At 42.7% G+C, this 13,235-nt stretch overlaps 1 protein-coding gene across 1 annotated transcript in view; it reads right to left on the bottom strand.

The window, feature by feature from the left end:
• The window catches only part of THSD7A (thrombospondin type 1 domain containing 7A), a 518,460-nt gene that overhangs the window by 250,438 nt on the left and 254,787 nt on the right, over nucleotides 1–13,235 (bottom strand). Inside the window, exon 3 of the mRNA XM_082258557.1 lies at nucleotides 4,798–5,629. Coding sequence (XP_082114683.1) covers nucleotides 4,798–5,629 — 832 coding nt within the window. The remainder of the gene's footprint in view (nucleotides 1–4,797; nucleotides 5,630–13,235) is intronic.

Below are 13,235 nucleotides of genomic sequence, written 5' to 3'. Positions count from 1 at the left end.
CCTCTGCCGGTAAAGCCTCAAGTTTTAAGGTTTCTTGCACTGCCACAACTAGTGCGTCCACCAATGCTTCTTCCTGAATTATAGCAAGAGAAGAAGCGTCCTCCTCACTGTCTGAGGGGGCTTTACCTGGGATAACAGCCCTTGCAGAGGAACCTGCAACTGCCGTGACCATCTCTGAATCTGAGTCAGAGGTGTCAGATGGTATAGGGGTAGGCGGGGGTCGCTTCCTTGACCCCCGTCCCTGACAGGCCGCCTCCACCCGAGCCACCATAGACTCCAAAATTGCTGTAAATGACTCTATACTCTGTGCACCGGCGGGTCCCGAGGCCCCCTCAAGGGAAACAGGTGGGGGAATATGTGTGGCAGGGTCCATAATGACTCCAGTTACTTCCTGGATAATATCATTCAAAAGTAAAGAAAAAAACTTTTTTTTTTTTTTTCTTTTCTGACCCCCAGCGCCACAAAAAGCCCCTTAGTGTTACCTGCTTAGGGATCCCTATCGATCGAGAGAGAGAGAGAGATAGACCCCCAGGCTCACCACTTGATGCTCAGAGTTAAACTGCAACAGCTTACAGCGTTGTCTTGACAAACAGGAAGTCTTTTGGCTGGCTGCCCAGGAAGAAAGGAGGCGGCTCCGCCCCTCTGCACGCCTTCCGGCGCCTCCCCCAAGCTCCACGAGGTGTAGAATCACCTCAAACATGGCCGCCCCCATGCTGGAGACACGAGGCTACGCCAAAATGGCGGCTCGTGCGATCCAGCAAAAAAAAAAAATGGCGGCGGCCTAAACTGAATAGCGGTGTGCTGCAGGGCACACAACACTCTCTCTGCATGGGGATATGCGTGGTTGGCGGTACCGGCCCTGGCGGACCGCGTGGCCGTTCGGGAGGCCTGCTAAATAGCTGGAGATCTGATTTGGAAGGCAGTCTACATGTCCGTGGCTTCTGACTGGTAGGTAGCTTATACTTAACCCATAAGATTCCCAGAATGCCACAGATTACATCTTTAAAACATGTATACAATAGATTGTTAGCTCCCAAGCCAAGCCTCCTGGCTTTTGCACACATAAATCACACTCAAAGTAGGAGGATTTGTGACATGTTATAGGATAGAAAGGACTCTTTCTTACCATACAGAGAGGGGCCCGCGTTCACCACAAAACCCGTCAGGGAAAAAGGGGGAACATACTACTCACCATACCGGAACCAGGCGGGCACCAACTCCTGACAGTACCCCTCTCCACCGGGGCGGGAGGGCTGTCGACCAATACGGACGCCGTGACTCATGGTCTTTGGCGTTTCAGCGAGACGTTTAACTCGCGGGGTCAGTCCCTTAATGGGACTTTGTCGCGGCCGACCCAGCGCGGAGCTATGGCCTGCACGCGCTCGTAGGCTGAACTGGGGTGACCACCGGATCTCAACATCCAGCCCGTCGCCCAGTTCAGCTTTCTTGCTTGAAGATCTCACAGGAACACTGGAGAAAAAAGCTGTCTAAAAAATCTTTTTAAGAAAAAAATCTTGCCAGGACCGAAGATCCCAGCAAGGTATCTAGGTCCTTACTCCTAACTAGACAGAAAATAACTGATTTGCTGAGGCAGAGAGAGAGAGGATATACCCTCTGGGACTGCCCCTAGGGTGTGGCCAGAGCTTTTCTAATTTCCTGTCTAGTCCTGCTCCTGCGGAGGTAACATAACCCGAAGGTGGTGTATCACCGAGGACTACGTCTGTCGATGAGCGCTAGAGAAATAGGGTTTCCATCCGTCCAGATTTGACGGATCGGATCGGGTCGGGTCGGATGTCAGCGGACATGTCTCCGCTGCCATCCGATGCCCCATAGGAATGCATGGGGGGACCGTTCAGATCCGCCAAAAAAACGGACAGGCGGATCTGAACGGTCCGCCTGTGTGAAAAGGGCCTAAGAGAAACTGGTTTCTGCAATTGTTTGACTAGCCTGGAATTCTGGTTGCCTACAAAGACCATAAAGCAGCTATATAACCCAAGCTAAGTGATTTTTTAGTATATCCCCATAGCATACTGTACATTGTCAATCTCATTTGCTAGGAAGTTTAGATAGCATGTGCATGTGTGTTATATGCATATTTATAATACTCCGTATGTCTTGTATTATTTTCCTCCAATTGTAAGTAGATTATATGTGAAGCATTCTTGTTTAGCAAAAGCACATTAATATACTACAGGGTTTTCTGATTTCTTGCTTTACTGCAAAGTAACCAAAAGGTAAAATGCAAAAACAATTGGGGGCTTGTCCGGGATTTATGCTAAATTTCATTTGAAACAGACCTGTTTTCTGCTGCTTGGGCTAAGAAAAATGCTGCATAGACTGTTCAGGAAAAGCAAAGCACAACTCAAAGAGCCAGACTGCAACTCCTGTGCCTGCAAATTGATATGTAAAGCATGCAGACATGGTAATGGTTAGTGCTTGATTTAGTCCTTTGCACGATCAAACATTAACAAAAGCTCTATAAATTATCATTGGAAAAATAATGCAGTAGGTAAATATAATATACTCATTATATTAAAAGAGACGTACAGCCAAAGCTCATTTGGCTGTACTCCTCCAATGGATAACAGGAGTGCAGTTCGTTCTGCACTCCTTTGACCGTTTTCAGCAGACAGCAGGCTGAAGTCCGCTGTCTGCTGACATCACAGAGCCGGTCCAGGTTCTAGATAGCTTGATTCTCAGTGTTAGAGCCGGCGGGGGACAGGTGCAGCATTTACCTAGATATATATGATTGTGGGGGAAAAAAAATCCCTTTTAAGGCTTTCTTTTTGTCATAAAATGCATGCAGGTACTCATCCCACTCCCCAGACACTTGTTGACATAGCCAAAAGTAGGGGTGGTCAATCAAGTGGTGTATTACTTGTATGTGTTGCACCTTCCCCCTTTGCTTTATCTATATTTTAGATAAAACAGAGCCTGGGGTTACCCTGACCAGAAAGTGGGAGTTAAATAAGCCTCATCATTGGTGTCAGGGGTAGGAAAAATTACCCTTAGCATTGGTGTCAGTGGGGGTAATAGTAACTTTCAGCATTAGCTAATGTCAGTGGCAACAAAAAAAAATGAATATTGGTTCTAGTGGCATTACTATTTCAGTCATGCTGCTATCAGTAATCAGTGGCAGTCATATTTAATCCCTTCCATTGGTGGTGGCTATGAAATGCAACCCCCCCCTCTATTTATGGTAAGTGGCAGTAAAATTGAACTCCCTCTATTAGTGGTCAGTGGCAATAAAATGTAGTCCCCCTGCATTGGTGGTCAATGGCATTAGTGTATTGTAGGTCCTCAGTGTTTTCTTACCTAGGCACCTGCTCCGGCATCGCTGCCTCTCTCCAAGATAATTTCGAGCCTTGGCTATACACTGGGGATCTACCGATATCGTTTTTTCATTGCCCATACCGATACCGATATTTTGGTCATCGCGTATCGGTATCGGCCGATATGGGCGGATATTTTCGTACATTTAAAGAAACATTTTTTTTTTTTTTTTTTTTACTTGACAGGCACTCTTGTGGAGGGAACCCCTTCTCTGCACTTAAAAGCATTCAAAACGCCAAGTTCGGCTGTTTTGAATGCTGTCATTTTTTAAAATCTGGCCCCAGTACCCGGAAGTGATGTCATGACATCACTTCCGTGTTTTTACATGGAGACTCAATCAGAGCCAAATGCGGCTTTGATCGGGTCTTCGGCAGCCGTGTAGGCTGGTTGACCGGGTCTCCCGGTGGGATGGGAGACCCAGGCGAGCCGCGGAAGGCGGCGGGAGGGGGGGGGGACATCCCCTTGCGCTTATTGTAATGACAGCCGAGCGGCTTCTCAGCCGCATCGGTTATCATTACAAGACAGGCGGCCGTTGGCTATGGGCGCCGGTACCGGGGTGATGCCTCTGGCTGCAGGCATCACTCCGGTACAGCACTTTTCCAAAATATTGGCAATATCGGTAACCTCCGGGGCCGATTCTGATTTATCAGTGAAAGTTCATATCAGCCCTCGATATATTGGCTTTGCCGATAGTCGGTCGATCCCTACTATACAGTAGTTGTTCTCTGGTTTAGGCTCACCCCATATGTTACAATTTGATTGATACAATTTTAGTCTGGGTTTACATCTATGCATTGTCACCCACGGTTTGTTTAGTGTGCTGATCAGGCTTGAGGGGAGTAGTGTGGGTGATGCTGCAACCGCTGCAGGAGTGCCAGTAGGGGGTGGAGGTCGTCCCAGCTCCTGTAGTCACTGGAAGGAAGAGAGGAAAGATCCCTGGTGCCGCACATCCACGAAGTCCTATGGTAGTATGAGAGAGACAACCTCAGCCTGGGCTCCTACCAAGCCACGCCCCCAACGCGTTTCACTCCGTACACCGAAGCTTAATCATGGGGACATGCAGAACCAGGGATCTTTCCTCTCCTCATTCCGTTCACATTTATGCAAATCGGGAAAGAAGATAACATTTTGTGCTTTCCCAACATGCATAGAAATGTGCTGCTCTTTAGCAGACATGTGGTAGTGCTCTTAATTGTTAATGGCCTCTCCACACATCTGAGGCTGTCAGTCACCTGCTGTATGCTGGAGTGGAGACAGGCCCATCTCCTGGGATTATCTAGTGTCGGCATTGACTGTCAGAAGTGACTCATGCAGATGGCAGAGGAAAAAGAGAGGAGACAGAAATTACTAGGTGCTCTGGATTGAGGCAATTAAACACTATAGAAAGATATGCTTTGTTTATTTTTCATTTCAGAGGTTTGCAACCATTGTTTTGTTTGATGGCTAAAAAAAATATAAATTTACCTCAATGCAGCGGTTTTTCCATTCTTGTGCATACAGGTGACTATTCGTGTTTGATAGCCAATTTGTATATCCCAATATCTGTTCTCTTGGCGGTTTTTCCTATTGCGGTTTCTCTTCTTTTTAATTAGCTCCCGGGCCTCTGGGTCCTTTACGGCCTTTTCTCTCTCCTTTGCCCGTTCCCTGTTCCGCCCTCTCTTCCCAGCTTGCCGTACATGCCTGGACAAAGGCATTGAGCAGGCGCTCCAAGGTCCCACACTGAGGCTGTACATATTCTCCTCCCCATCGCAGGGTGATGTCTGGCAAACTTGGAACTCTGTGAGGTTTGGGCAGGCCGAGCCACCAAACTGGGCAGTGGCCACCACATGGCGCGTTCGGTGTTGCAAGCCGTTGCCGCACGTCTTGGAACATTCCGACCAGGGGGAGAACTCTGACACCACACAGTCCTGGGGGCAGGGAATAAGGCACCCTTGTTCCAGCCTGGGCTTCGGCTCAAAGTACTCGCATATACTGTCATCGGCCTCCGCCCCGGTGGCTTTTTGTAAACAGACGACTTCTCGAGTCTGGATTCCTTCCTCACCCTTTGTGCACTCTGAAGGCTTTTCCGACAACTTTGACGCGACCGGCGCGCACTGGTTCCAGCTGCCCAGCTGCCAGTCGTAAAGTTCCTTGTGCCAGTCACACACCCTAAAACAGTTCTGTTGGTTTTCAGGTCTGTCGATCTGTTTGCAGTTTGTGGGGAGGGTTGTCCATCCCTCAATATGGGCACACCATACGGCCCTTGTCTGGATCCCACCAGGCCCACATTCATCTCCCATGCATCTTCCCCAGGAACCTGAAACATAAAATACAGCAGAAGATAAGACAATAGTTCATAACCTATTCATGATTTGTACATTTTAAAAACCTATTCATAAAAAATATATATATATATATATATATATATATATATATATATATATATATATATATATATATATATATATAAAAAATATAAATATAAAAAGCTGAGGCCTAGTAAACCCACCAATTAACTTTTCTTATTTGCCCCCTTTTGGTCTGGTAGACACGAAAGGGTTTCGTTGTATCTGTTTGTTAACCAATTTCCCTCTACAGCAGTTTTTTTATTTCTTTCACACATATAAAATATCACACATATAGCAATCACTATAATATTACTTAAAATACAAATTTACTGACATCAAAGGACCTGTAGAACAAAAGATGGTTTTTGCAATTTTTATGCCACACAATATCGGTGCAACTATTTATCAAATCTCGATTTTTAGGAAAAAATACACTAAAATGAATTTTAGTGCAGACAAATACAATTTATTTATTGGTAATCATCCTGAATCTCTACTCTTTATGTTTTGGAATTCTAATATGCTGTTATATTTTCTATTAATGTATATTTTTTGTTTGTAATGTACACATATGGACATGGATATGGACACGGTGTCGCCGGAAGTGGTGTGTGGAGCGGCGTGAGCTGCCCAGGGCCTTTACAGTAAAGGGATATTATCCAGCCCATTTTATCTCTCATCATGGAGAAGATTTGATATGCTATAATCTCCAATTAGCTAGGATTACAGATTGGAGGATCCTTTTCCCCACAAGCGTTTTTTGACCCTTGATAAGGGTCCATCCTTTCTGGTGAGTGGGGTATTCAAAGGGGTTCAAGTCACTTGACACCAGTGATCATCTTAAGAGCACCTTAACACCTGCACAGTGACCATCTTAAGAGCACCTTAAATATCTGCACAGAAGCACTTTTTATTGGATTTTGGATTCATTTATTATTTTAATTTTATATATCGCACCTGTTATTTGAACTTTTATACAAGTTGTGGACTTTATATTTTGGACACTTTATTAATTGTATTTATTTTTTTCACTCCATACACTGGACATGTATATTTAAATGCTGATCAATATGATCTGTTCTTAAATATATTTGTGTCTCTAGTGGTGTTAATTCATCTGTTTCGGATCCTGAAGAAGCCCTCATGTTTGGACGAAATGCGCAGATCCAGAATTACCCACATCTGCTGTAACCGATTGTGTTTAGTGAGATACATAATTTGGAAAAATGTAATATTCAAGATGCTATTCAATTTGAATATTTTGACATCAATAAAATGAATTGTTTTTTAATATTGTCTATGTGTCAATCTATGCCTGGCACCCTCAAATCCCTCTGTCTCTACCCCTACTAAAGAAGGGTGGGTCTTCCTTTTCCAATATTTTATACTGAGGGATAGTGTCTTGGCATACAACTATCCTTTTCTAGTGAAATAATATAATCTCTCCCCACCATTCACCATTACACAAATACAATTTAATTCCCATTTCTGTACAAAATAAAAGACGAGGTAGTGTAAGGTAAATAGATACGAAATGTCTCAAGCTTAAAAAAAAAAAGAGTACACCTGAAAAATGGGTACCCAAAATGATCAAAAGGGCAACGCATTAAAGGCATCAGCATAGGATAAGGCATAAATGAGGGCCCTAGAAGTACTGCTCTCACTTCGTCATTTACATATGTGGTGCAATCGCGGTTTAAATACATGTGCGCACCCCGGGCAAGCATTTGCATTTTGAGTCTGCATAGAGCGATGGAATTACTTGTTAGTTTTTTTTTTAATTACATTTTATTATACAATTTTTTTATTTCTCTCTCTTTCTCTCAATTAATATATATATACAAGCTGTACACTCACTACTGTACATTGTAGCAAAGCGTCATTTCTTTAGGCCCCTTTCACACAGGGGAGTCCGTCGGCGGACTCCGCTTTTCTCAGCGGGGGATCGATCCACCAATCCCCTGCTGAGCAGGCGAATGGCTGCTTTGTCTCCACGCTGTGTGCGGAGACAGAGCTGTCAGGTCCCCAGTGTTCTCTATGGGGAATCGGATGAGAACAGACCGCCTGTCCATTCTCATCCAATCCCATCCGATACGATCCGCTGGACGGATGGATTTGATGGATCGGATGTCAGCGGACATGTCTCCGCTGACATCCGATGCCCCATAGAGATGCATGGGGCTGTCCATTTTCAGGCGGATCTGAACGGTCTGCCTGCGTGAAAGGGGCCTAAGTGTTGTCACATGAAAAGATATAATAAAATATTTACAAAAATGTGAGGGGTGCACTAACTTTTGTGAGATACTGTATGTAATGTTTGGGGGTTCTTAATAATTTTCTAGCAAAAAATACTGATTTTAACAAGTTTGGAATTAAAAAAAAAAAATACTGATTTTAACTTGTAAACAACAAATGTCAGAAATAGGCCTGGTCCTTAAGTGGTTAAAAAACTTTTAGATGGGCACCTTAATGATCACAACATACAGGGATATACAATTTACTAGTGACATAAACACAAGCACACTCACACACCACAGGTTGAACTGGATGGACTGGTGTCTTTTTTCAGCTTTAACAACTATGTAACTATGTGAACCCTCTGTCAATAAGGGGTTAAATGGACACCGAGATGGCTGGGAAGGGGTTAACGCATGCACATTTACACTGCAACAGAATGCCTTAGTCATAAGTGTGCGCAGCCTATGGCATTAGGGTGTGCACCCAAATGTTTTAAAACATTAAATGGTGTAAGTAGTAGGGATGATCGAATGGTTTGGGTCGACCATCGGTTCGACCCGAACATTGGCTGTTCGAGGTTCGGAACGAATTCCGAACTTTTTGCTGAAAAAGTTCGGAATTCTGCAACCAGAACTGACCAAAACGCAATGGTACAGGAAATGGGCTTTAAAAGCCCGTGATTGGACCAGAACCATCAGTAAAAGCCAATTGAGGGGGCAGGAGAATGCTAGGAATGTGATTGGAGTGACTAGGGGGTCCAGAGGCCAATCATTAGTGAATACGCCCCCCAATATATAAGATAGCCCCTGCCAAATTCCTAGCATTGTAATACAGGGACGTGGAAGAGAGTGGAAGCAGTTCTGTTACTCCTGCTACAAAGTGTCATTTAGCAATTTTCAGTGTGAGGAAAGGGATATCTAGTGTAGTTAGGGTACTATTTTCCACTATAGTTAGATTTAATAATCTAGTTGCTGTAGGGAAAGTGTTAAGTGTAAGGGGACTGTAGTGTAGCGTAGGGTTAACTGACTCTAACTGCTATGGCAGGGTGACAAAACCCTTCCATGTCAGGGTGACCGCTATAGAGAAAAGATCGTTTCTCTTAGAACACTTACAGAACAGCGATATGGCTTCTCGCCTGTCTCCCAGCTTTTTGCTGCAGGCGTTTATAGGGCTTTTTTGAGGACATGTTTGGAGTCAGGCATGACATCTGAACTTCTGTGTAGGGGTATATATACATACACCCATGTCTGTATATATACACATGCACATATATAGGTGTGAAAGTAGCAGAACACTATGCTTGCGCTAATGAAATAATTAACAGGCATATGTCTCCGCTCCTATCACACCTATATGTGTGTATGTGTATAAATACATATAAGTGTGTGTGTATATATACCCCTATACAGAAGTTCAGATGTTTTGCCTGCCTCCAAAGACCCCAAAAAAATGCCCAAAAAAAAAACGCCAGCTGCAAAAACACACCTGGGCGTTTTTGTAGCTGGCGTTTTTTTGGGCATTTTTTGGGCGTCTTTGGAGGCAGGCATAACATCAGAACTTCTGTGTAGGGGTATATATACATACACCCATGTATGTATATATACACATACACATATATAGGTGTGAAAATAGCAGAAATCTATGCTTGCGCTAATGAAATAATTAACACCAATATGGCTTCTCGCCTATCACACCTATATGTGTGTATGTGTATAAATACACATATGTGTATGTGTATAAAAATAATAGGGGTATATATACACACACACACTTATATGTATTTATACACATACACATTTATAGGTGTGATAGGAGCAGAGACATATGCCTGTTTATTATTAGGGATGATCGAACTTTTGAAAAGTTCGGTTCGACCAGAACACCCGAACTTCACGAAAGTTCGGCCCGGATTTCAGAACCCCATTGAAATCAATGGGACCCGAACTTCTGTAATCAAAAAACACCATTTTTAAGCCCTAAAACCCAATAAATGCCCCTAAAAAGTGCCTAGGGTTCTGGGTCATGCCCCATTAACTATTAATCACACAAAAAAAAGTTCTTAAAAATTGTCATTTTTGATAAAAAAGCCAATTATTGAAAAATTAAAAAAAAAAAAAAGAGAGATTTTTTTGATTTTTACTTTGGATTTAGTATCTGGGGGGGTCTAAAAGGTGTGCATGTGAAGTTTCAGCTCTGTAGAATGTCCAGAACCATGAAAAAAAAAGGATAATTTTTCAGTAGAACAGGGATGTGGTTCGGGAGCCTCCTTTAACTTTAACACCTATATGATCTTTTTTTCTGGTTCTGGACATGCTACAGAGCTGAAACTTCACAGGTACACCTTTTAGACCCCCCAGACACAAAATCACACAAAAAAAAGTTCTTAAAAATTGTCATTTTTGATAAAAAAGCCAATTATTGAAAAATTAAAAAAAAAAAAAAAAAAAGAGATTTTTTGATTTTTACTTTGGATTTAGTATCTGGGGGGTCTAAAAAGTGTACACGTGAAGTTTCAGGTCTGTAGCATGTCCAGAACCAGAAAAAAAAAGATTGTTTGTATTAGAAAACTTTAAGCACAGGAATATGGCTTCTCTGCTGTAACACCTTGCCAGTTTAATAGCAGGCATTTTTTTGGGTTCTTTGCAGTCAGGAAAAACATCTGAACTTGTGTATAGTGGTACTGTGCACAAGTTCTGATGTTTTGCCTGCCTCCAAAACCCTCCAAAAAATGCCAGCAAAAACACACCTGGGCATTTTCTTTTTTGACGCTAGCGTTTTTTTGGCATTTTTTGGGGTTCTTTTGAGGCAGGCAAAACATCTGAACATGTGTATAGGGGGTATATATAGGCATATATGTCTGAATATATACCCCTAGACATATATAGGTGTGATAGTAGCAGAAATATATTACTGTAAATGATTTCATTAGCGCAAGCATTTATTTCTGCTACTATCACACCTATATATGTCTAGGGGTATATATTCAGACATATATGTCTATATATTCCCCCTATACACATATTCAGATGTCATGTCTGACATCAAACATGTCCTCAAAAAAGCACTGGCAGTGGCAGCCCCTGCAGCATTAAAAAATGCTTGCTGGTGAGAAGCCACATGCCTGTGCCGAAGCAACACAGAGAAATGATCATTTCTCTATAGCGGTCACCCTGCTATGGAAGGGTTTTGTCACCCTGCCATAGCAGTCACTGTCAGTTAACCCTACACTACACTACGGTCCCCTGACACTTAACACTTTCCCTACAGAAACTAAATTTTTGAAGCTAACTTAAGTGTAAAGGAGCACTCTAACTACACTAGATATCCCTTTCCTCACACTAAAAATAGCTAAATGACACTTTTAAAGTAAAATTAACAGAACTGCTTCCACTCTCTTCCATGTCCAGTATAACAATGCTGGGAATATGGCGGGGGCGATCTTATATACTGGGGGGCGTATTCACTAATGATTGGTCTAGGGACCCCCTAGTCACTCCAATCACATTCCTAGCATTCTCCTGCCCCCTCAATTGGCTTTTGCTAATGGTTCTGGTCCAATCACGGGCTTTTAAAGCCCATTTCCTGAAGCATTGCATTTTGGGCGGTTCTGGTTGCCGAATTCCGAACTTTTTGGGCAAAAAGTTCTAAATTCGGCCGAACCTCGAACACCCAATGTTCGGGCCGAACCGATGGTGGACCCGAACCGTTCGATCATCCCTATTTATTATTTCATTAGCGCAAGCATAGGTTTCTGCTACTTTCACACCTATATATGTGTATGTGTATAAATACATATAAGTGTGTGTGTATATATACCCCTATACAGAATTTCAGATGTTTTGCCTGCCTCCAAAGACCCACAAAAAATGCCCAAAAAAATGCCTGCGCCAAAAAAAAAATGCCCAGGTGTGTTGTTGCAGGCGTTTTTTTTGGGCATTTTTTGTGGGTCTTTGGAGGCAGGCAAAACATCTGAACTTCTGTATAGGGGTATATATACACACACACTTATATGTATTTATACACATACACACATATAGGCGTGATAGGAGAGAAGCCATATTGGTGTTAATTATTTCATTAGCGCAAGCATAGGTTTCTGCTACTTTCACACCTATATATGTGTATGTGTATATATACATACATGGGTGTATGTATATATACCCCTACACAGAAGTTCTGATGTTATGCCTGCCTCCAAAGTCCCCCAAAAAATGCCCAAAAAAACGCCTGCTACAAAACCGGCAAGGTGTGAAAATAGCGGAGCCATATCCCTGTTCTATATTAATGCTAATACAAACAACCTTTTTTTCTGGTTCTGGACATGCTACAGAGCTGAAACTTCACAGGTACACTTTTTAGATCCCCAGACACTAAATACAAAGAAATCTCTTTTTTTTTTTTCAATAATTTTTTAATAATTGGCTCTCTATCAAAAATGACAATTTTTAAGAACTTTTTTTGTGTGATTAATAGTCCCTGGGGCATGACTCAGAACCCTAGGCACTTTTTAGGGGCATTTATTGGGTTTTAGGGCTTCAAAATGGTGTTTTTTGATTACCGAAGTTCGGGTCCCATTGATTTCAATGGGGTTCTGAAATCCGGGCCGAACTTTCGGGAAGTTCAGGTGTTCTGGTCGAAGCAAACTTTTGAAAAGTTCGATCATCCCCAGTCAGTAGAGCTGTGGGGTTCTCAGTAGGGCGGAGGTTGGTGTCAGTAGGGCAGTGGACGGTGTCAGTATTTTTTATTTTTATTATTTCATTCTTTATTATTTTTTACAACTTTTTTTTTTAGGGCTTTGGTGAAATATCAGCAGGGGGAATCTGTGCCGCACACGGAGATTAGGGTGTGCCCAGGCACACCTGGCACACCCCCTGCGCACGCCTATGGCCTTAGTGTGCATGGGCCCTTAAGCACTACCGCAGCTTGATGACACGGGGTCTTTTATCATTTTAATAAGCCACATATAAATTATTTTATTATAGAGCCGTCTAAAAACATATCATTTTATAGGACAATGCTAGTAAGTTATTTTGTTTTACGCTTCTATATTCCATGTAGCCAGCTGGGAAAGATAGATTAAGCCCATAAAAAAACTCCTTTGGTGTTCCGCGCTGATTACATTTAAATCGTAGCTTCAAAGATTTCCAGCACACTTACTAAATAAATATACGCCACATACAAATGCAATTCCCTTTCCATTCCGGCATGATTACACCTTGGTTTATCTCTCATCGACCTTTCGCAAATAACAAGATCACAGCTGTATTAACGTCACTCTAAGCAAGCAGGGACGCACGCTAGTAGGCTGTACGCTTTTTTTTTTTTAGAAGTCTAATA

Source organism: Pelophylax lessonae (assembly GCF_965119305.1).
Source record: "Pelophylax lessonae genome assembly, chromosome: 5".
In the NCBI taxonomy this organism is placed as follows: Eukaryota; Metazoa; Chordata; class Amphibia; order Anura; family Ranidae; genus Pelophylax; species Pelophylax lessonae.
Note: the sequence above shows the minus strand (reverse complement) of the source record. Positions and strands in the feature narration are given on the sequence as shown.